Source organism: Sceloporus undulatus, chromosome 6 (assembly GCF_019175285.1).
Source record: "Sceloporus undulatus isolate JIND9_A2432 ecotype Alabama chromosome 6, SceUnd_v1.1, whole genome shotgun sequence".
In the NCBI taxonomy this organism is placed as follows: domain Eukaryota; kingdom Metazoa; phylum Chordata; class Lepidosauria; order Squamata; family Phrynosomatidae; genus Sceloporus; species Sceloporus undulatus.
This window is the reverse complement of record NC_056527.1, coordinates 82,955,479-82,980,471: the sequence shown is the minus strand read 5'-3', so window position 1 is coordinate 82,980,471 and position 24,993 is coordinate 82,955,479. Positions and strand designations below refer to the sequence as shown.

Sequence of the window (24,993 nt, the reverse complement as noted above, 5' to 3'; positions counted from 1 at the left end):
AACCCCATGGACCCAGCATCCCATGACCAATGGGAGTTGTAGTCCAGTAATCTGGAAGGCCAAAGGTGGCCCAAATCTGGTCTAAAGGATTGGTCAACCAGAAACTATTAGTCATTATATTCAAATGGCCTTGTTTATCAGCTGTACATCTTGCAGTCCCAGAAGCATGGATATTTTAACATCTGTCTCAATCTATTCAAATTACTGGCAACTTTTTCAGACTTCAGTTCCTATTCTAAAGTAGAGATGTAAAATTTGTAGATGTCTTCAAGCCCTGGAGGGAAGTTTTTTGGATGGTGGGGAAAAGAAATTTTTTAGAAAAATAGAAAAACACAGTATTAGCACCCTTTACAGACCGAAAGTAATATTGCCACTTTAGGAACATAAAATACATTATATGCAACGTGCTTTGGCACAGAAGTATCATTTGTGATATATTAAAAGTGCAGTTTATTTAGAATATAATTACCAACTGAACTTATAAAAATGTTATATTTTGTGACAAATGGAGCTAAAAAGCTCCGAACAATAAGGAACACGAGAGCTGTAAGGAATCCCTTTTGATTTGTCAGTTTGGCCAAAACTTAACAAAACACCCCCCATAAAAACAGACAAAAACATCAACATGATTAAAACAAAGAACATTATTTTGTCTCCACTGGTTCTCTATAGTACCAAGCAGACAAAACACACTCATTCTCATCAAAACAACTAAGAAGGAGCAAAAGAAAACCAGGAATTGTAATGACTAGATAATGTCCTACATAGTCATCTCTCTCTTAAATAGGTTTTAGAAAAGATTCTGGGGGAGTAAATATGTGAACACCTGTCTTAAACATTTTATTCATCATTCTAAAGGAAAATAGTTGATAATGGTTTTTTTTGGGGGGGGGGACAGAAAAAAGGAGGGATTCCCCAAATTTTTCCACCACCACCCCAGGCTTAACATCTCTGTTCTAGAGAATACACATTTCATTCCCAAGAGAGAGCAAAGCAACAGCTTTCTTCTGACATGGAAACCCATAATCACAGTGGTGGAACATGTTTAGTCAGAAAGCGAGGAAAATAACACTCATTGTTTTGTTACTTGACACACACACATTCCAAGTCTGAACCCAGGCATGGTAAAAACAATTTCTGAACCCAAATACCTTGCAGGTATGCTCAACCGTTAGGAAACATCCAAAATATTTTAGGCATTGCCTGTCATATACCTGCAGATGTTAGCTAAATTGTTCTGATGGTACTGATTGTTTGTGAGTATCTTACCTTCTGTAGGAAGTGTCAGAATGAAATACAGTACTGACCAACACTGATGGTTTTGTAAGGAAAAATCAATTTGCCTAAGAGAGAGATTTGACACAGGACCCATGGAAAGGAAAGACCAAGCTCTCTGTTTCCTCACTACAATTTGCTGTTCTAAATATCTCCTTGCAAGGTACAGTTTTGTAATGCATTCATGATGAAATTCTCTACATACAGTACTTACTTTAACCTTCATAGGAGCTGCTTCCTTTTAGACTCATATAGGACTTTATCTTGAGCTGCAGATCTTATGTGTCCAATAAATTCTACTATGCACATTAGAAAACAAAAATGACTCCACAATCCCATTAGTTTGTGCATGCATTCACCAGCTCTTACAGACAGCAGGTTCTAAAATATCAACTCCATCTCTCACCTTTGTTCTCCCTCTTCACTGCTTCCCAAGATCAACATCCCAGGTGGTATTCCACACTGGTGTGAATGCTAGAAGCAAGTTGGTACACACTATCTATCTATCTATCTATCTATCTATCTATCTATCTATCTATCTATCTATCTATCTATCTTATATTCGTGTATAAGTCTACAAATTTTGGTCAAAAATGGACCCCCAAAAAAATCTCAGTTGATTTGTCCATGGGTCAATGTAAGTACTGTACCTTAACTCTTATTTTAAAAATGGAACCATACCCTGCTGAAAGCCAAGAGTGCAATCTCTCCTGAAAGCACTGACTGCACTCTATGCTCTCATCTAGCCAACCTTTAGTATCAGCACAGTTATGCCTGTTGGAATCTTGCAAGTTTTTTGCTTCAATCCTTTAGATAGTTTGTTACATGCTCCTAGGTTTTCCCTTTGACTTATCCATGGGTCATATCAAAATCCGTAATTTTGACCCCCAAACTGGCCCTCAACTTATATATGAGGTAAGCCTATAGTTGAATATACCTACAGTATTTACTTCCTTTTCCAATAATAATAATAATAATTTGTTTTATTTATATACTGCTATTCCAAAGATCATAGCGGTGAACAGCAAGTAAGCTAATTAGCAAGTAAGCTAATTTTCCAAGGAAGGAATTAGCTTGTTCCCTTGACCCTGTTTGTCATTTGGCCATGTTAGCATGCTGTTGTTCTACAGTTGGCACAGCCAGTGCTTCCTTGCAAAGGCTGCCCTGCTCAGTTCATTAAAAAAATCACTTTGGAAACTGTTACTTGCATGGGTCCATAAATCTATTACTTCATTTTAAAAAATTAAACATATTGAAGCTCAAAGGCACTTGGACTTGAGGCCCTATGAAGTGCTCACCCTTGCTTTTAAAAAAAAGATGTGCAGTATGGGGCTCTCATCGATGGGGGTGGGAAAACAGCACTCTGCACATGTATAAAGACACTCTCCTCTTTACGCAGTCCCCTATTGTAAATGGTAGTGGTTTTAATAACAAGCCTCACCCACCTCTGTACCAAGGAATTTGCAATCTATAATTCAACAAGGAGGAAGTCAATACAGTGAAGGGAGAAGATGAGTGAAGCAAGTAGATGTAACAAGGAATTAATACGATCAGACAATTTGCACTTAGATTTGCAAAGCAAGAGTGTTGAATGCTATTGCTGAACAATCCTGTAAGCACTGATGTAAAGCAGTGATTCTCAAAAGGGGGGGGGGTGAGATCCGGGGGGATGCAAGAGTTGCTCAAAGGGGGCATGAGACAGAAGTCTTGATCCCTCTTCCTCCTCTTCACAAGCCTTTTCTGTCCTGGAGGAGTATAGAAAAGCAAATAGAGCGCTTGGAGTCTCTCAGTCTGTAGGAGAAGGAGCACTATTTCCTTATAGAATGTTAAAATATGAATACACGTGAATGTACAAATATACACACACTAAACAAACAAATATTTTTATTCATACACTACATTGAGAGGTGTGTGTGACATCCATATATGGATGTAAAGGGGGTCACAAGGGTAAAAATTTGAGAATCACACATGTATAAGTTATACAGCCAGTTCGTTGTTGTTAACTGCCCTTGAGCCAACCCCGATTCATGGTGACCCTATGGATGAGACATCTCCAAGGCCCCCTGTTCTCCACTTCTCTGCTGACGTCCTGCAAATAAAAGCAAATGCCACAGAAGGACCCATCTTTCTCTCTCTCTCTCTCTCTTCCCTTTAGGTTATACATTTGGCCCAAGTGAGTTTCCTCATCCATGCTTTTGGCTCAGCCTTCACCTTGGACCTTGAACTGAACCAGTAAGTATTTTGATTGATGGTTACTCTCCTTTGGGTTCAGGTGCAGGAACAAGTGTGTGCATGTGTGTGTGTGTGAGAGAAGGGGGCTGTATGTGAAGACATTGGTCAGACTGTGATTTTGTGGCCATGAAAATCCGCCCAGGCAGATGGAGCCAAGATGCAGGAACAACAGAACTGTAAAGTGGAACTGTAATGCATATATGATGAAATCCTTAACTTTAACCTTCAGGGGCTGCATAATTTCAGATCATAAGTAAAGGAGGGAAATGTATACATGTACACATATATGCACCACTCTCTAAATAGCAAATGAACATGTCATAGAGCATCATTATGTTGGCTTGGGGATTCTGGTACTTGTAGTCCCCCAAAGTATCTTTTCTGAGCTCTGGCCATTGCACAGAGTAGGCTAGCCTAGAATATTTATTTGTAATGGCTTGGTTTTCCAGGAACATGGAAGTCTGTTTGCCTTTAATAAGGGACAGAGCATTAAAACATGTAGACCCAGTATTAATAATGCTGAGCAACCAGTGGTAGTTGTTGGGATGGGGAATCTGTTCCAGGTATGCAGCTGTAAGAGAGCTTTCCAAGATGCTGAACCTATTTGGGGAACCTTGGAAATCTTCTTTAAAGCCAGGAGTGGATTCACCACCCCTATGAAATGGGAGTCACTCACTGTCACTGCCAACAGCTTCAGTTAAAAGGATCTTGGCAGCAAAAGACGCTGCCTGAGATCTTGAAGAGCATAGGTCATACTGGGCTAGATGCACCAGTGATGTAATTCAAGGAGCAACTTGATGTCTTCATATTTGATGCTTCTGCTTTAAGTGGGAAGTAGAGCACTTTATCTAACACAGAGGCTTCTCATAAAGCAGAATGAGGTGGTCAGCTAAGGCAGCTGATTTTCTTTATCATTACAGAGCAATGGAGTTGATTATTTAATTTATTATTATTGTTTGTTGTTGTTGTTGTGTCCCTTGAGTCGTTTCTGACTTATGGTGACTCAAAGGTGAACCTATCATGGGGTTTTCTTGACAAGATTTGTTCAGAGGAGGTTTACCATTGCCTTCCCCAGAGGCTGAGAGAGTGTGACATGCCCAAAGCCACCCAGTGGGTTTCATGGCTAAACAGGGAATTGAACCCTGGTCTCCAGAGTCATAATCCAATACTCAGATCACTATGCCATGCTGGTTCTAATTTATTGTTATTATGTTTTTATTACTGCCCTGTCTAAATACCCCAAAGGTATCAGATTCTGTCTGATCTTGGAAGCTAAGCAGGGTCAGCCATCGTTTGTACTTGGATGGGAGGCTGCCAATGAATATCAAGTACTGTAGCCTATACTTCAGAGGAAGGAACTGGCAAAACCACTTCTGAATCTTCCTTGCCTGAGAACATATAAAATTCAAGAGGTCACCCTAAGTTGACAGGTGACTTGAAGGCACACAGAGATGTACACACATTGTATTTTTGGGTAGAGAAGAGGTACTATATGCTTTAGATGTGAAAAGACCCCGATCTGTAAAAGACACTTTAATTTCAAGGAAGGGACAGCATTTTCTGCTCAGCCTTTGATGGCAAAATGGTATGGAACAGCACTGCTAGCTGGAGCTGTATCATATACTCCTGTTGATGATACCTTGGCTCTTAGTCAAGGAATCCCTTTCAGTGCCACCAGGACTTTTTCCTAAACTGGCTCTGAAGAGTGAGGAAATAGATCTTGGAGTAATCTGGCAGAGAACTCACTGTAGGTGTCAACAGTCTAGCAATAAAGCAAAAGGAAAATCAAATGTATGGTGTTTCTAAGAAGGGAACTGCTCTGGAACTATAAACAGTGAATATCATTATATAAATTTATGGTCCTATTTAGAATACTGTGTTCAGCTTGAATTGCCCTGTATCAAAAATTATTATCATATAGATAGAAAAAGGTGGGCAGCAGAAATGACCAAGGATTATTGATAGAAACAGTTGATGCTTTTTCTTTCACAATCATAATATTAGATGCCGGGGTCATGGAAAAGGGACAGACAAAAGGACATCTTCATACAAAGCATAATTAACATTGGCTCCTGGAAAAGTTACCTTTGGGAGATATAGCTACCAGGATTTCTCTACCAGCTTGGCCAGTGGCAGTTGTAGTTAACTCCCAGGAATTGGGATTAAATTTTTTAGTTGTGCCCATTGATTCAGATGCCCTTTAAAAATCATGTTACAAATTTGCAGTGGATAAATGATTATCCATTCATAATAATGAATGGGACCCCCATGTTCAATGGAAGAACGCTTGACTAGCAGATCCTGTGGCAAACATGACATTACATCCATCATGTCCTGCACAGATAGATGTCCATCTTTATGTGTGGAAACAATGCTGCATTAATTGAATATGGATCTGATAATGCAAAAGAATTCTTAGGTTATATTCAAATTCATGCTCCTTTGAGATGTGAATAATATAGGCAAGAGTACCTCTGACCATACACAAAAATATCTGCTCCTCAATCCCCTGCACTATAGCTGAATCCCATGAATGTATGGAGTGTATGGAAGACTTATGAAAAAGTGGACTTCCTTGAGCCATTTGGTCTTTGTTTAGAAATCTGTCTCTTATGTACTGGCGAGACATTACGTGGAAAATACAGAGATGTTGTAGTTGCACTTGAAGTTATAAAGTGAATAGAAACAGGAATTCTAAAAGGGATGTGAGTATAGATTAATTTTCTGTAGAAGTGGGAGGGTGAATCTCAGGTAGGCTTCCATTTGGGTCTCCCGTTTTTCAAAATATGAGCATTGTCTTGCTTTTTAAAGATGAACAGGTGGCATAAGCTTGTGCCCATTTCAACAGGTGCATAGAATATTAACCTCACTTTGCTGGTATATCTGTATGAATACATGGTCAGCGAGAGTAAGACAAAGAGAGAATGGAATATAAACAATGTGTCCAAATGCCCATGAAATGCAAGAGATGTAGCCCGTGACAGTTCAGCGTTAAGATAAAGTATTGGTGACCATTCATAACAACAGTAGTTAGTGATGATGGAATTTTCCTTGTTTTGCCTTGTTAATGAACATCTGTAATGGGACAGAAAACCATTGGTGCTGTTCAAGCTCTTCTTGCTAGAATATGGGCATGGGACAAAGAACATATTCACTGAAACTATAAGGGACAGCAAGCCTGCTGAACTATCACACGTGTGAGCTGATGCATGGTACAGTTTGGGTAGGCAGGTCTTCAAGTTCAGAAGTGACTGAATATGACTGAGCATGACTGGATGGGAGCAGCAATGTGCTCTGGATCTTGTTTTCCTTATGGCCTTCTGAGGTAAGTGCAGCAAGATGTGTGCGTGTGAGGGAAAAGTCTAAATGCGCAGCTGTTTTTCTCTCTCTCTCTCTCTCTCTCTCTCTCTCTGTGTGTGTGTGTATGAAGGAGTGCATATGTTAGTACTATGTGGACTGTTTCTGGTTGCTTATGGAGAGGGCTCACACATCAACACCATCATTGTCTTATTCATTTTTATGGGGCTATTTTGGACTCAACTGGTTATGTGGTTATGACATTGAGCATTGTGTCGTTTTGCACAATTCTCCTCCCTTATTGTGAATCCTGATGTCAGATGAATCATCAAGAAGAGAACAAGAAGATGTACCCCCCCAACAGTTCTCAATTTCTAAAATGAACTTCCAGTGTGGAAGCATAAGCACTCTTAGAAGGTTGTACCCTTTGCCTCCCCTGCCTTGCCCTTTAACTTCAGATAATGCCAGGCAGGCTAGGATTGTTCAGTGGAGAAGGAAAGTCACTCTCTCAGTGCTCCAAGGCACACTATTCTTAGGAGGTCCCATATTCTGGAGCACAATGCTGGCAATGAACAAAGATTCTGAGGGCTATGCCCTAGCGGACCCGGATTCCTGCCCCTCAGGAACTATGAAAGTATTTTTATTTATTACACAAATGTCTTGACATGGAGGGATGGGATTGTGTCATTGTATGTTGGTTGGTGTTGAGGTTTCTCTGTGTGCAATTAATGCAAGAAACTAGTGAGTTTTGCATGACTATATTTGTGGTGCTGTTTATGAAAGTTTGCTTGCTGTCATAATTGACAGTGGACATAAAAATCTCATTTGTGTGTATATGTAGAGCTAACGGTGCAGCTAACTTGTCGCAATAATGCAGTTTGACACCACTTTAAGTGCTGTAGTCCCATTCTATGGAATCTTGGGATTTGTAGTTTTACAAGACCTATAGCCACCTTCTCTGCCAAGGAATGCCTCGCAAAATTACAAATCCTAGGATTCTGTAAGATGAAGCCATGGCACCTAAAGCGGTGTCAAACTCCATTATTTCTACAGTGTACATGTACCCTAAGCTAATGTGAGTGAAACTATGTGCCTGAGAGCATGCTCACAACTGCAGAGCAGGGGACACAATGGAATTATCGATGCCTATTTTGTGAGCTTTCATGGATGGATAATGTGCAAATATGTGAACAGCTTCATGACAATACTGCAAGAAAGCCAATGCTTGTGAGCAGTGATTTGCTATTCTATGACCTGTGTGATATTGTGAACACATTTGGCTCCCCCTCCATAGTTGTTCTCAACAATGTGTGAATATCTGTGTCTGTGGGAGGTGGTGGTTTTTATCTCTCCCTGCTCTTTGATACAGCAGACTCTCTGATACAAGCTGTGATTAGGTGAGTGCCCTTGAATATTTAATGGGGCATCTGGAATCATTTCTGCCCTCTCTGCTCTATCCTGAAAGTAAACTAAGCTCAAGGCCCCAGGTTACCTGTAAGATGAGGTGGCTGATGATCAGTCGTGGATTGTAACTAGAAACTGTGTGATTCACCGACATGTCAGGTAATTGAGTTTCACCCCTTGCTATTAGTGCCCAATTTCACTGGGAGCCCAGATGCCCCAATAATTAATTTGAGACACCTTTTAGCCCCAGGACCTATTTTGAGTGTTGGGATTTGCCTTGAGAGGGTCAAATTCTGCCAGTAGCCAGGGGGCCAAGGCTGGCTGCATTTCATGTGTCTCTCATAGGTCTCCTTGAAGGTTACTTAATTGAAAGGTAGATTATACTAAATGAAACAATAAACATCTTGGAACATGTCTAATAAATAGTGTCATCAGAAATTTGTAGAGTGGCTTTCCATCACAACCTATAAATCCCAAGCACTCTACATATCAGGAATGCTTTTTCTCAAACTAGACTCACCAAGGAGATAACTGCAATTCCTAGTAGTGGAGGGTCAGACTAGAGTTAAGGAGAATGTGTATTCCCTGTGGGTAACAAGATTTCCCTTTCACAATGGGATTTGTTCAAAGATGTGCTTCAGCAATCAGATTTGCAAATTAAGCCTATGTTTACCTTCCTGCAAGATATGTAGATAAGGCAAATCTCATGCTGTGGGTAACAGACGTCTTTCACAACTTGGGGGAGCACCACTATGTAAAATAATAATAATAATAATCTAGTTTAACCTTTAGGCAAATCACTTCCTTTTTCTTCCAAGTAATCTCTTGGCCTAAAATATTCAGATAGAGGTCCAAAGCTAGGCTGAGAGAGACCTAGAGGATGAAGCTATCAAACTAGAGCAGTGATGGTGAACCTTTTAGAAGCCGAGTGCCCAAACTGCAAACCAAAACCCACTTATTTATTGCAAAGTGCCATGTCCCTCTGGCTTTCTAGTAACAAACTCTGGTAAACTCTGTGCTGGGGCGACGGCACATGTGTCCACAGAGAGGGCTCTGAGTGCCACCTCTGGCACTCGTGCCAGAGGTTCACCATCACTGAACTAGAGGGAGGAAGGTCAAAGATATGATGCCCAAAGAAGGGGATGTAGAATCCCATACAAGCTGGTGTGGGGAACAAGGGGGCTTGTCTTAGACTCTATGGATTACTGAGCCTCCTTATGATATCATACCTGAACACAATAAAATTGCTAGTTAGGGATTAGATGCTAGTAGCCATCATAAGCAAAGTTGGATGGGCAAAATGGTGACAGAAAACTGCAGCAAGAGAAGTGACATGGGCTGTTGTTGCTGTTGTTGTGAATCTCATTTATATCCTGCCTTTACCAAAACGGGGGCTCAGCCATCAAAGTCTGAGGAGACCCATCAAAGTCTGGGTTTCCTCAAGGGAATGAGAAAATGGAGGGAAGGAATAGGGTATGATCTCATCTCTCAATTGTGGTCTGAGTCTCTTCTCCTTTCTCTCCTCAGCCACCTGCTTTCTTCACATTACGTGGAACGCCATTTTGGGCAGGATGGAAATGCCAGCCACACCACGGTAAGGGGAGACAGGCTTTTGGAGGCTTTGCTCAGTGTCCTCTATGAGCCGTGTATAGTGACTTCTCCTCTTTGCTAATCTTAGCCAGTGCTTCCTAATTCAATGTCTTTAGGAGTCTGGGCTGTTGAGACCTAAATCCTATAGTTAAAGTAGACCCGTTGAATTAATAAGAATCACCTATGTGATAGGGTCATCATAGGGCCACAGTAGGTTGGAAACAACTTGAAGGCACACAACAACAAACAAGTGTGTTGACTCACCATTCAACAATTTATTCAATGGCTCTGCTGTAGTTATGAACCACCAGGATTCCTAACTGAGTCAGAGAATGGGGATTCCAGGCAGGTCTGAGACCCTGGACCTCTCCCTCTCTTTGTATCTCTCTGTATCTGCCCTCCCCACCACTGTCGCATTCTCTCTCATCCTCTGTATCCTTCTCCCTCCCCATATATCTTAACTCATTGTGCCTGGCTAGTTTTCTCATAAAACCATAGTCTAAAAACGTAAATGCTCTGTGGTGTGTTGTTGCTCCAGGCTAGATCTTTGGCATCTAATGCCCCCTGAAGCATGAAAGCACTATCTGGGTGGGGCAGCAGAAAGCCTGTGGCTAAGAGGAAGCTCTCTTTTGCTCTCTGTCGCTGCTGAAGCAAGGAGGTGGTTTGCAGACACTGAGTCTGAAAAAAGAATGAATGGGTGCTCCAGAAATAGCCCTGCTCACAAAGCCAGGCATTGGTGGAAACGAGCGCCTCACAAGTAGAGCATCAATAATGCTAAGTGCTTGCTAAGTGGTTGGTCAAACACACTCACATGCAGTTACAACCAGATCCTCTGAGTCCTCTCTGATGCACCCCCACCTCGCTTGCTCCCCTGCTTTGCAGTGAGCTCCGGCTTCCCCCATCCCCAGCTGAGCTAACCTGAACCACCCTGTTTTCTATAAATAGACACCAGAAGGAGTAGGAGGGGGCTGCCTGGCTGGCTTGCTAGCTTCCTTGCCTACCACATTGCAGCAACCTTAAACACCAGCTTCTGCAGACACACGTGAACTCTGCATAGAAAGACGTAGGAGAGAGACTAGGGAGAAGGGTGGCGTGTCTCCTGAACAGAGGGTACCCTTGCTGGTCGCTATTTCTGTATCACCCCCCACCTGCACCACAGTGCACATGGGCCAGAAGACACATATGCCAAGCCGTGTCCTTCATCAGCCATGTGGCAGCATCCAGCAATGAAAGTGGCATTTCTTGGTTTTCTTATGCCTCTCTCTATCCACTGATAAAATCACTGCCTGCCTGGACATGATTTTTTATATTTCTCTCTCCTTTAATCCCTCAACACTTGCTCTCACACCAAGGCTTGTCACTTGTCCCTTTAGTCTGATAGCCTTGCCCAACCAAGTACCCACCAGATGTGCCAGACTACATAATTTCCAGCATCCCCAATCATTATGGCCATGCCAGCCAGGGTTTATTGGAGTTGTAGTGCCAAACTGGGGAAGGATGCGTGCACACAACTGAAAATCGGCCCCTTCAGGTACACCTTGGGCTCATGCTTCAGTCATTTCCCACCTTGGTTCCTCCAACTTTTCTTTCTGTAGCTTTTGTATAGTTCTTTAACTACAATATCCAGAACTCAGAAACCAGTGCCAAACTCATTTGTTTCTCTTGTTGTGCATGCTATGCTGTACCCTTCCATAAATCCCTGGACCAGCTTCCTGTTCCCTTTCTGTATTTAACAAAAAATCCTTGTCTTTAGCTTTAAAGCTCCCTCCATGTCCTTGCTTGACCCTCAGCTCTTCTCTTTCAACATGTCCTGCTCTTCCATGTCTGTTATCTTTGCTGCTTCTGAAAGTCTCTGTTTCTCTTAAAATGCTCTCCCTATTCTTGCATAATCACCACCACCATCATTATCACCATCATCACCATCACCAAACTCACTTAAATTCTGAAGCTTTTCTCTCTGCCTTGCTTTAATTCCATCTCCAAAGCTTGGAAAGACTTCGATTTCTAGTGACTTGATGGTCATCCTCTCTATGAACTCTTTCTTGTTCTTTGTTATCTTTCCCACTATTGAAATCTAGGGCTAAAGTCATATATAAAGTGCCCTGTTCACATTGGGGGGGCATGTGTCTACTTGAGAAAGGACAGTTCTCTGTTTGAAGGCAGAGGTACTAAAACTGTGGGATGGAACACAAGAGTTGCTCAAGGGGTGCATGAGACTTGGAGGCTCTGATCCCTCCTTTTCCTCCTCTACCCAAACTTTTTAATGTAAAATTTACCTATGTGTTGAGTTAAATGTTGCATTTACTTAACTAAAATTGTTCTAATTTGAATGTTATTTCCTTATAAAATTTTAAAATATGAATATGCATGAATGTGCAAATGAAAATACACACACTAAAAAACAAAATACTTTACTATTTCGAGTGGGGAGGGGCACACAATATCCACATGTAGATATAAAGCAGGGGCCCAAAGGGTAAAAAATTTGAGTACCACTGCTTTGAAGGCATCCTCTGCTTGAAGCAGTCTCTAGTTCTGGTCTCGTTTAAAGTCAGAGATCAAGACAGACCAAAATAAAGGTTGCAGTTGCCTGTTATCAAGTAGCATCAGATGCTTGAACGTACACAGAACAGTTTTTCTCACTATGGTAAGACAGATTATATTTATTTTTTACATCATCATCATTTTTATTTAGACCCTACCTTTCTCCTAGACTGGGATGCGGTGGCTTAGTGCTTAAGATGCCAGTTCTAATGATCAGAAAATCAGAAGGTTGGTAGTTCAAGGCCCAAGTACTGCATGATGCTTCTGTCACTAGTCCCAGCTTCTGCCAACCTAGCAGTTCAAAAGCATGCAAATGCAAGTAGATAAATAGGTACCACTTAAGTGGGAAGGTAACAGCATTTGGTGCAGTCATGCTGGCCACATGACCACCAAAGCAGTCCTCGGACAACGCTGGCTCTTTGGCTTAGAAACTGAGATGGGCACCATCCCCCTACAGTTGGTTATGACTAGACATTCATGTCAAGGGACTACCTTTATCTTTTGCCTTTACCTTTCTCCTAATAATGGGACTCAAGCTTTATGGTAATTCTTTCTAAATTTGCTTCTATACATGGTGTTTCACATATGTAAATTTGCATCCTTTGTTTTGTTTTTGGGATGCAGCACATCCTTTTGCTGCAAAATGTCAGGGTGCACCCTGTGTTCGAATACAAAGTGTATGTGTTTAGAGTTCAACTCTTTACATAATAAGGAGCACATTGGGCTGAGAAATGAAGCCTAAGATGATGATGATGATGTTTTGTCTTTTCCAATAATTTCTGATTTATGGCAATCCTAAAGCAACCTGTCATGGGTTTTCTTGGCAAGTTTCTTCAAAGGGGGATTTCCATTACCATCCTTTGAGGCTGAGACAGTGTGACTCACCCAAGGTCACCCAGTGGGTTTCATAGGCAAGCTGAGATTTGAATTCTGGTCTCCAGAGTCATAGTCCAATGCTCACACCGCTACACTAGTCTAGCTCTTCCCCAACATGTTATCTTGCTATATTCAATTGCTGTAGACAATTCTGCTGCTTGGTTCACTTCTGGCATTGGAACAAATTAGAGCAAAATCCAGTTTAACATTGTAGAGCACAGAAGGCAAAATGGGGTGAAGGCTTTTTTATGCTCTTTGAATTCCAAGTACAGACTCCTCCGCACTCTTTGTGCAAATGTAGAGCTTGTATATTTTACTGTTCCAGACTAGTAACTCCCAACATCTCCCACTCAGTGGCTATACTGCCTAGGGGACTTTGGGAGTTATAGTCCAGGACATTAACATTTCCAAGCTCTTCATGTATAAGACAGGCATATGAAGTGCTGCCACATCACACCAAAGTTTAGCCTATGACTGTAAGTTCTTGGAGCAAGGATCTATCTATTTATCAATTTTTTTGGGGGGTGGTAATGGTATCTTCCTCTCTGAAGTTTCTATGTAAATTCAGAGTGTTATAGAATTATTATTATTATTATTATTATTATTATTTAAAAAAATCTGTTCTTGATAGAAAGAATCTCATTTCAAAAGCATCTGGGAAGGTATTAAAAGTTGGGGGTGGGAAAGCCTATTTTAAGCCCAGTATAACAGCTTAACTGTGCAATCCTATGCATGTTTACTCAGAAATAAGTCCCACTAAGCTCAGTGGGTAATAGTGTGCTTTGAGTTGCTGAATGAAAGCCAAAGCAGGCATTACCCCTCAATCTGTGCTGTCACATTTATTGTTCCAAAAAAGATCTGGCAAAGGCAGGCAATTAAAAGGAAAAAAAAAATCCAAGGCCCCAAATCTTTTTATTAACTGTCCACTTTCGCAAGCATGTGCGTAATTATCCAGATGTTTTACTATTGCTTTGTTACTGTTATGTGCCTTCAAGTCACTTCCGATTTGATCCTATCACGGGGGTTTCTGAGGCTGAGAGAGTGTGTCTTGCCCAAGGTTACTCAATGGGTTTCCATGGCCAAGTCATTATTCAAACCCTGGTCTCCAGCAACAACACTGGAGCCACTACGCCACATTGCGTAGTGGGCCTGTTTTCTGTTTTAACCATTGGCAAAAAGTGTGATGGGTTTTCCTGAAGAAAGTTAAATTTGGAGGGGTATAAGAGGTCATCTAATCCAAAACTGTGCACAATGCAGGGTCTACAAAGTAGGATGAAGCGACAGCATGTCTGCTAAGTAGCTATTCACCCTCTACATAGAGACCTCTATTTTAAAATTGGTTAGCAATAGCAATTCCCAGCTAAAAAGAGTCAAAATCGCCTAAACATTCAGCATGCCAAAGCACAGGCAGATCAGGGTGACCAGACATCCTCCTTTTCCAGGATGGGTCCTACATTTCAACCTTTTATCCAGAGGGAATGCCAAAATGTCCTCCATTTTGAGCATGACTAAGAAGCATGAATTTATATTTATATTAGTGTTCTTAGCTTTTATTTTGTAATGTCCTATATTTTTCTTGATGTCCTACATTTTATGGAGCCTTGTCCTAAAGTGGTTCTGACATCTGGTCACCCTCAGGCAGATTAAATTCAGTTCAAGCTTTCATAAGAGTGGAACCTCCGCCTGGAAAAGTTATTTTTGTGGACTAAAACTGCCAGCATCCCCCAGCTAGAATGAGCACTTGGATGTACTGTTGTTGTCTTCACCTTGGTATTGTGTTGTATTTTCTCTAAATCTGCTGGTTCATGGCCAAAGTTTGGTTGTTCAAGAGCTTCTCTATGGAGTTTATCACACGGGAGGAATTTCTCTTAATTTTAAATGAAAAGAAAGTGGGTCTAGAACGCATTCACGTGAATTCGCTAGTTCAGCGAATTTACGTGAATTCGAATTGCGTTCAAACTGACTTCCCATTGCCTGAAAATAGCTTGCCATTGCCTGAAATTGCGTGTGATCACCTTTCATGCAATAACGTGAAACCCCATGATTGCGTTCAGACTGACTTCCCATTGCCCGAAATTGCATGTGGTAGTCTATCACGCAATACCGTTAAACCCCATGATTGTGTTCGGATTGCCATTGTATTATACTTCCAATTTCCCTTGTCTGATAAACTCCTATGCTAAAGATCCAAAGTTCATCATACAGTATAAGGCGTATAAAAGGATTCTCTGGAAGATTTCTGTCTGAGTCTTTGCAGGGCTACTGCCTCTTGAATGAGACCAGACTTCCCAAACATTGAGCAGTATCCTGCAGTGGTGATTAAGGTTCCTAGGTCTGGACTGTCTAAGGCATGGAGCATTCAAGACCACAATCAGCGACCTAGAGATGGTCCTCTGTAATGACAAAGGAGGTGGGCTTTGGTGATGTTAGGACCATCTTGTTGTAAGGAACAGTTCAATTCCATTTTCATTTCAACCTCACCCTATTTTTCAAGCTTTTTCCTCTCAGTTTTACAGCTAATGCCTCCATTGAATCAACTTGAATTTGTTCTTCCATATGTGTATTTTCCATACACATCATTTCCCAATCAGCCTCACCATTCCCCCACCTTGATTTATGATTTCCATTTTACAATCCAATATTTCCACTTCACCATCACCTTGCACTATGTCTCTCATCATTTGTATCATTGAATTTTTAAGTCCAACAATCTCCTGTCTTGCATCTTCTTTCAGCCACTTCATCATATGTGTGAATTCTTCTGTTCTCAACAAATGGAAAAAAACAGAACTTTTCCCAGCTGTTTTAACACCTTTGCAAGCATTGCTTTTAGGAGCACATGGGAGTTGCAGTAGAACCACAGAAATATTTAATTGTATTTTCCAGCCAATGCTCTTGTCCTGAGGTCCCCCTCCCCTTGCCCTGAGAACTGGAGAAGACATCAGGGAACCCTACCAGCTATGCATCTTCCAAGCAAGACTGAGATTTCCACTCGTCACTGCAGAAACTAACCATTTCCTATATTCATTAATGTTAAAAGATGCTTTCTTGAGGAAGTGTTGGGGCATGCTGAGCAAGAACTTTACTGTACTTCCCTCCAATCCAAGTGGACTGCTAACACATCTTGCTGTTACTGCAATCACCCATTCCCCATATTCCTCTTGACTCCTTGGAGGATAGATTTGGCCCAAAGGCAACGAGTTGCTGATTCCTGCTCTGCATTCTCTGTGTTCTATGGAGCTTGAGGAAGCATAGGAAAACTCCCTTGCCACCACACTTCTTTTATGCTCTGTTTCAGGGAGCCGGGGAACACTGCTACTATCAAGGCCATATCCGTGGAGAAGCAAACTCTTTCGCAGCTCTGTCCAGCTGTCATGGCCTGCAGTGAGTAGGAAACCCACCGAAGGGCTGGGAGAGGGGACCATCGAAGGAGGAGCTAGATTTCAAACAAACCCTAATGCATGAGATCAACATGGGGACATTTTTGTAATTTAATTGTGACTTGTTTTATTACATTGTTTTTGCTTTTACTATTTTTATGTGTACTCTTTGGGGATCATTTGTAACTGAAGGAACAGTCTAAATATTTTTAAATGAATAAATAATAACTGCAACTGGGAAACTAAATTGGGCATTGCCACTCTAGTGGAGTTGTGCTGGTATGTGTGTGTTGACAATTCAGCATCACTATAAAGCTGGTACTGTCAAACTGGAGGTCTCTCTGATGTCTGGGAATGTAATTTACCGAATATTTCCTAAGGGTTGTAACACATTGGAGTATCCAGGGGCTGTTTCAAATTATAGCACCATGGTGCCCCTTTAACTGCCATGGCAAAATCCTATGGAATCCTGGAATTTGCAGTTTAGGGAGAGGTATGTAGAGTTATCAGCCAGGGCTCTCTACTGTGTCCCCAAACTATAGATTCCAGTATTTTGCAGGATCCAGCCTTGGCACTAAAAGTGGAATCAAAGTGCTATTAACTCTGCAGTGTGAAAAGGACCCCAAGCCATATTTTGATATAAAACATTATTTTTCAAACAAGGCCTCATCAAGCCCTAATAATCGAGTGTAGGACAATGCATCTGAGGAAGTAGATTCAAATCTATGAAAGCTCATGCCAACTTCTTTTTATAGTCAGTTTCAAAGGTGCTACAAGATCTCTCTACATACTGATTCTACAGACTAACATGGCTATATCTTTGAATTCTACCAGAGTGTAAGACAATTACCTTCCAACATGATCACTGACAATTCTGAGAGTATGATCTGGACCCCCCCCCCAATGTTCAGAGCCTAATATTGGATGCTTGGATATTTAATATCTCTGACTGATACACTCACCTCTCTGTGTTTCTCTGCATCCCCTCCCTCAGTGGTGTTTTCTCCGATGGAAGGGCTACGTACCTGCTGGAGCCTCATGATTCACCTGAGCACCAAGAGGTAAGGAAAGGCCTGGCTTAGGGTGTAATTCCATCACTGCCACAGAGATGCCTCACTTGGATTTCATCTGCAGAGGTGAAAGGAAGGCCAAGGGAAACAGTATGTGGATTACTTTCCTGTTTAAAAAATCTCTGCCACTGGCCTCTAAATGTCTCTGTGCCTTTGCAACTTGTTTTTAGGACAGAGCAGATAACTAAAGTAAAGGTCAATGTGGGCTGTAATGGGATAGAGTGTTGGGTTTGGACTAAAATAAAGGTCAGTGTGGGTTGTATTGGGATAGAGTGTTGGATCTGGAGTATGGAGACCTGTGCTCAAATTCTTGCTTAACTATGGAGCTCACTGATTGTCTTTGGGTCACTCATTCTGTCTTGCAAGGTTGTTGTAAGGAAAAAATGGTAGAATCCTGACAGCAGCTGTCTTTTGCTTATTGTAAGATGAAACAGATACTGTATACATATAATAAAGACTTTATACTTTCTTTGCATTGTAAAGCTGAGAGAATGACAGGGTGACCAGACATCCTCTTTTTCCAGAACATGTTCTACATTTCAACCTTCTCTCCGGGAGGAATTTCAAAATGTCCTCCATTTTGAGCATCACTAAGAAGCATGGATTTATATTAATAGTAGTGTTTTAAAGCTTTTAATGTCCTACATTTTTCTTGAATGCCCTACATTTTGCAGTGCCTTGCCCTCCTTTGTGGTTAGGACATTTTCTCACCCTGGAGAAGGATTAACAATCATGGAGATAGACTCTTCACAGTTCTGGTTTGCTTGAAACTGTTAAAAAAATCTTCCCATTTCTTTTTAATGTGCATGCATATTGTTCTTTTTACCACTTACGTGCATGCAGATCGGTTTGTTTGCTTCCAAATGTGCCTTTCTTCTGCCCTCGGAGGCAACGTCATGGACTCTTACAATTTGGCAGAGGAGAATTTAAGGGCAGCAGTTCAACACACACATCTGAAACCTCTTCCCAAAGAAATGAGGTCCTCCAGGAGCCATGAAATGCATACACTTGGGTACTTTATGTTCAGGGCTGATGCTTAGGCATTTTCCACACATGCTTTCTTTCTTTTTACTTGGCTTGGTATATTTCCAGCCACCCCGTGAGCAATGTTAAGGAGTTTCCCAGGGTGCTTTCTTTCATTCCTGTTGCCATGACAGCAAATGGAAGGAGATTCCAATTGCGTCTTTTCCATCCCCTCCTTGGAGAACCCTCAGCCTCCACACTCTCACCTCTCAGCCACTCCAACATATGTATATTAATTTCACACATTTCCCTCCAACTCAATGTGTCATTTAAAGCTTGGTTTGGGTAGATGGGGGGGAACCCCGGTAGGGGAGCATTGTATGGCATGGTAATATGCAGGCCATGTTTTTGAAAAGATTTGGAGCTGGGAACCTCCCTCAATCTCAAAGTTATATAAATTTGAACTCGGGCTCCCCATCAGGGTCTGGAACTGATTTCCAACACCAGAATGTTCCATGCTGTACCATATGAATCAGTAACAGAAGAGAGATCATCTCTGAATGGGAGCAGGCTGTTCCTCACTGCAGTGCTGCTGAATAACTCCAGAAGCCCTGAGCAGACAACAAGATTTGTGTTGAATGTGCCTGAATTTTAGTTACTTGCAAGGGACTTGAGAGGTTATTCAGTGATGACTGCTAACTTAGATCTTTCCAAAGGGAATTAGACAAAGCCATGAAGGATAAGACTGGTAGGAGCTAACAGCTGCAATGATTTTGGAGATTATCTCATGGTTCTTCAATAGTGTGATAGAAGTGGGATTGATATTGTAATCGGTGGATCTTATTGCACCACATCGTGACAAGGCAGTAGGTATCCTGTAGACAATCCGTGCTTTTGGTGCCACTTTTAATGAATGGGAAAATCTCGTGAAAGCTGTCAATCCCGCAGTTAGCCCATTACTGAGGAATGTGCCATAGGTCATTCAAGGGTAATTCAGAGAGAATTTAAAGGGGTTTGACTGCACCCCCCTCCTTTCCCATTGAAAGCAAGACTTCTTACTGCTGGCGAGGCCACCATTTCACCTGGGGCAGTACAAATGGGTTTAAAAGACTTCCACTGCATACCCGCCACTGCCAAAGGCAAGACGGCTGATTAATTTTGAATATTAACTGGAATGGTAGCGAGGTAAGATTCATGGGCAATCTGTTATCAGCTCACAATGATGCAGTAATGCGATAAGAATGGTTGCTGTTTTGGGTGTTTAAAAAGAAAACAAAAGTGAGAACTGAGAAATGCACACATACCTGTGGGTTAAAGAAAGAAAAATAGGGGAGGGTCATTGAGATAGCTCAGTGCTACAGCATATGTTTGGCATGCAGAAGGCACAAGGATCAATTCCTGCCATCTCCAGCTAAAAGGATCTATTAGTAGGGAATTGAGAAAGTCCTGTCCTGAGAACCTGGAGGAGGTACCCACCACAGGTAAATGTGGTCATAGTCTGAACTGTGATAGGAAACATCCTGTCTTCTTGTGAGGAGAATGTGTAACAGAATGATCTGGGACCCATTTTTTAAGAAAATGTTAAATGTGTCATTAAATAAAAAAAACTATTTGTACTGTATATACAGTCGGCCCTTCTTATACACGAATTTCTTATACATGAATTCCAGCATCCACGGTTTGAAAATGTTTAAAAAAAGTATAAATTTCAAATATCAAACCTTGATTTTCCATTTTTTATACGGGACCCCATTTTGCTATGTCATTATTTTTAATGGGACTTGAACATCCACGGATTTTGTTATCCACGGGGGATCTTGGAACCAAAGCCCAGCGTATAACAAGGGTCCACTGTATTTGTTTAAGGGGAATAAGAGGTGTTACTGTATGTGGTTTGTACTCCCTTTTAAAAGGATAGATACCTAGCCACCTTCAAATTCCTTCTCTTCTTTTTGCCTTCATAGGGGCCACTCCCTCATCAAATCCACCAGACAGCTATACCTAGCACTGCCCAGGGCTGCACAGAACCAGGTAAACTCGATTGCTTCCCTTCAACGGGACTCTTGGTGCTTCATGTTATGGAGCTAATGGAGCAACCTCTGAGTTTCAAACTTTAAATCTTTACGTGAATTACCTGCAGTTCTGTTTTCTAACTTCCAAATGTTCTCAGGAGGAAGTACTCAAATGGAACACATAGGGATGTGTAAATGTTTTGTTTTTAAAATTTGGCAGTTCTTAAATTTTTTTTTTTTTGGATTATCCTTATGTTTAGATTAGAACATAAATGGATGGGAGTGGGTAGAAGTTCTTAAAATCTATCAGATTTCCCATATGAATGTGAAAATCCTCATTTCTGCATCTAAACACTCATTTTCTTAATGCAAATCTCACTTAATTCTATCATGTTCACTAGATTGATACTTTTTGCCCTTTTCTGGAACCTCTTCATCTTCCAGTTAATTCAACACATTCTACTTCATGCCTATGGATGAGGCACGGTAATATCTTAGAGTCATGTATCCATTTTTAGTTTCGGTCTTGGTGCATGAGGGCTAATCAAGGGAAATCTCTAATCACTATCACCACCTCTCCAACAATTCTCAGAATATCCTTCCAAACTCAATTTGTCAGGTGTAAAATTTTTATTATTCAGATGGAGTTTTTTCTCCTCTCAGTTTCTTGAATTCTTCTTTAATGTGCTTGGAATGACGGAATTAGAAACTACCGTATATACTCAACTGTAAGTCGACCTCATGTTTAAGTCGAGGTCAGATTTTGAGACCAGAATTATGTTTTTTGCCATGACTCATGGATAGGTTGGGGGTAAGACTTGGAGGCTTCTTCAGTGTGTGTATGTTTGCGAATGGCAAGAGAGCCTCCCATTGAGGCTTTCAGCTTTCTTTTCAGCAAGACGCGTGGGCAGGAGAGGGATTCTTAAACAAACAGCAACATCAATCAATTACCCTTTCTGGCTCTTTCTTGCTAAATTCCTCTGCACTGCATGGAGAAATCTGAAAGAGCTGCTATCATGTTTCCATAGTGGCCCGTAAATAGACCGACCTGGGATTTTGGGGTCAATTTTTGGCCATAAATTTTTAGACTTATAGACAAGTATATACGATACTCTCTGGTTATTTCACAGAATCATACAGTTGGAAGAGGCCCCATAGGGCATTGTGTCCACACACACTCCATGTAGAATCTACAACTAGAACATCTTTAGTAGGTAACTGTCCTAGTTTTTTTTGTTTTTGTTTTTTTGATGATGTCCAGAGAAAGAGATACCAAATCTCTCTCTGACCACTGCAGAATCACTCTTACTGTCAAGATATTCCTTCTAATGTTCAATCAAAATCTACCCTTCTGTCACTTAAAACCACTACCATGTGGGCAGCAGAGAACAAACTTCTACCCTTCTTTCTGTGACAGCTCTTTAGATATTTATAGAGTGCAGTCATCTCATCCCCAGTTTTCTCTTCACCAGGCTGAACATGCTCAATTCCATCAACCAATACCAAGCAAAATTTCAGCATTAAAAAACAGTTAAACAAAAAACATTTCAAAAGAACTCACATGCTGCCAGATCGTGTAAATGAAAACCTATGTACAGTGATCCCTCCACATTTGCTGGGGTTAGCGATGAAGGATCTTTGCGAACGTGGAAAAACTACAAATTAAAAAACAACCAAACTAATTTTTTAACCTGAGAAAAGAGCACCCCAGGAAACTCTAGGTCTTCCAGAGTAACTCTGTGGTCAACTTCTGGCAAAGGTATGCTGGAGGACCTAGAGATTCCTAGAGAGAACCTATTAATCAAATCTGCAAAAGTCAAAGCCAACTGTATTATCATCAAAATGGAATTACTGGATCTATTAAAATGGGGGATGGACAATTGTGGGACACTAGGGGGTCACATTAGCCCTCCAGGAGAGTTTAGAGGGCCACATTCCTCATCACACCAGCTTTCTTCCAAATGCCTCCAAATTCCATTTGGAGATAAAGAACCATGTTTTAGGGCTTGTGAGCATTTTAAGAATTTTTTTTGAGGAGGGGATTTTGCAAAAAACAAATTTGACCCCTTGAGGGACCAGAGGGTGGTCCAATCATGATAGAAATGTCCTCCTCACCTCCTAAAGGTCATTTTTGGACATTTTGGGTTACTCATGCCTGTACTGTATTAAAGTGACTGACAGTGAGACACATTGCAGGTGAGAAGTTTATGCATGACATTATATGAAGTATCTAATAAGAAAAGGAGCTTTATTTTAATTAAAGCTAAAGTTAAATCTCATAAAGCAGTCATGGTTGTCAAATGTATTTCATGAAGATGCCTTAGCCTCTGAGTCCACATTCACCAAGGGCAAAAGGTCTCATTCATCAGTGCTCCTTAATTTCAGTGTCCAAGAAAAACACTGTTGGCCAGTGAGCAGCTGCAGTGATCCAGATGGCAGTTCAACAGGAAAGATGCTCTTTCCCTTCGAGCAGTAGGTCAGCCAATTTGGAAGCTTGAGATTGCAATCTGAAGCTTAAAAACTGCTTCAGGGGTAGACTTTCAGCTCGTTCTGTTCATAGGGACAGTTATAGTTAATTTGTGCTTATGTAGCTAGTTTGCCCCCTTTTACTTTTTGCTCTAATTATCAACATACTGAGTCTGTTCTAAAGAATGATCAGTTTCTGAGCTTTACAATTCTTCTGTTGATAGTTTATGACTGCAACTGGACAAAAAAGAGAGAGCGAGAGAGAGAGAAAGAAAGAAAATCATCCTTTTTAGCTTGCTGTGTAAAAATCTCTTTTTACACCTTAACACTGAAGGCCCTAACTTCTGTCTGACTCTTATTTATTATCGCAGTCACCAATTTTAGTACTACATCCTGAAAAAGACGTGACTTTTAGCCATACTAGAGGCCTAGGATCTTGCTTCTCATAAATTAAATTGCTGCTGCTTCCTTTCCCCACACCCTTTTGTTGTGCACTTCATCTGCGATGTGATGAGTACTACCTTTTCTCTCCAGGGTGTTTATTTGCTGCACTGAACAACCACATTCCTACTGGACTCCCCAAACTGCGCCGTCGAAGGCAGGTAGGAGTGCTGGTTAGTCACTCCGTGTGATCTGAACAGGTTTGGGGGCAGAAGGTTCAAGAGTGTTAAGACTGTAGCACAATGATAACACAGCATATTTTTGTATTCAAAAGGTTCTAGGTTCAATTTCTGAAAGTTCTGTCTAACATTGGGGAAATAAAATCCTTTAGTCTGGAAATGTGGGGATAGGGATGCTACTAGTCTGTGTAGAGTAGATAGGACTGAGCAAAATAAATGGGCAAACAAAATGGTTGCATGCCTGTCAGTAACAAAGAAGGAACCCATCATCCCAAAGAAAGTCTCAGTTTACATAAAATGTATATCAGCACCTGTCTGTCTCTTTCTTTCTTTCTTTCTTTCTTTCTTTCTTTCTTTCTTTTTTTCTGTTGATCTCCAGTTTTTCAGTTTTCCCCAGTTCAGTTTTGAGGGATCATGAACAAGGAAGTTGGGAATGTACAAAGGCCTACAATCTGTGGGTGTTTGTGGCTGCTGTGGGGGCAAGGGGATAGTTTTAAGAGTGCCAAATATGCATGTGCTCTTACTCTCTTTCACCGCTTTCCAGGTTCACCGAGGTCACCGGACTGTCCACAGCGAGACCAAATTCATTGAACTCATTGTAGTTAATGACCACCAGCTGGTAAGTAATAGAAACAGAATGTTTAAGTGGCAGACAGAGATGGGTGTGTGGTTGCATATGAGTGGTCTATGGGGAGGTTGCCAAATGAGTCACTGTAGATATAGAAATAGTCAGTGTTTGTCCCACTCTACCAGTCTCTCTCCAAAACCTGATTTCTCAACTCCTTTTCTTGTTAAAAGTGGTCAATTCATTCTCTACCAAGCCACAGGGCTTGCTACTGACAACTGAGATGAATTATTTGTTACCTGAGATTTCTGGTTCAATGCAAAACATCATGTAACTCTGTGATTAAAAAGAGGCGTATAGAACCTGTATAGTTAAGCTAAGTAAGGGTGTACCATCTGTGGCCTTCAACTGCACCCTATGTGGTCCCAAAGCTAGCAGAATCCTACCCACTTTCCTCTGCATTCCCAAATATTGGAACAGACTGAGGTGTATGTGTGTGCCTAAATGTGTATGTACTAAAGTTTATGTGCATGTTGTGCTCAGTTGTTCAGCTGACATTGGATGCTACTCAAGCAGCTGAGAAGGTTGTGTACCCTGAATTCGGTCAAACCAGAATTCCACCCATGGCATTGGCTTCTTTATAAACTAATTAGAATGAGTCTTACAGTAGCCATGTAGCTCAATCAAATCAGAATG

General features: G+C 41.2%; 1 protein-coding gene across 4 annotated transcripts in view; it reads left to right on the top strand.

Moving 5' to 3' along the window:
• Positions 1-24,993, top strand: part of ADAM11 (ADAM metallopeptidase domain 11) — a 78,169-nt gene that overhangs the window by 16,003 nt on the left and 37,173 nt on the right. For all 4 annotated transcript variants that reach the window (XM_042471843.1, XM_042471842.1, XM_042471841.1 and 1 more), the window contains exons 3-9: positions 3,434-3,510; positions 9,739-9,805; positions 16,520-16,605; positions 17,596-17,662; positions 20,599-20,665; positions 23,647-23,714; positions 24,277-24,351. In XM_042471843.1, coding sequence (XP_042327777.1) covers positions 3,434-3,510; positions 9,739-9,805; positions 16,520-16,605; positions 17,596-17,662; positions 20,599-20,665; positions 23,647-23,714; positions 24,277-24,351 — 507 coding nt within the window. The remainder of the gene's footprint in view (positions 1-3,433; positions 3,511-9,738; positions 9,806-16,519; positions 16,606-17,595; positions 17,663-20,598; positions 20,666-23,646; positions 23,715-24,276; positions 24,352-24,993) is intronic.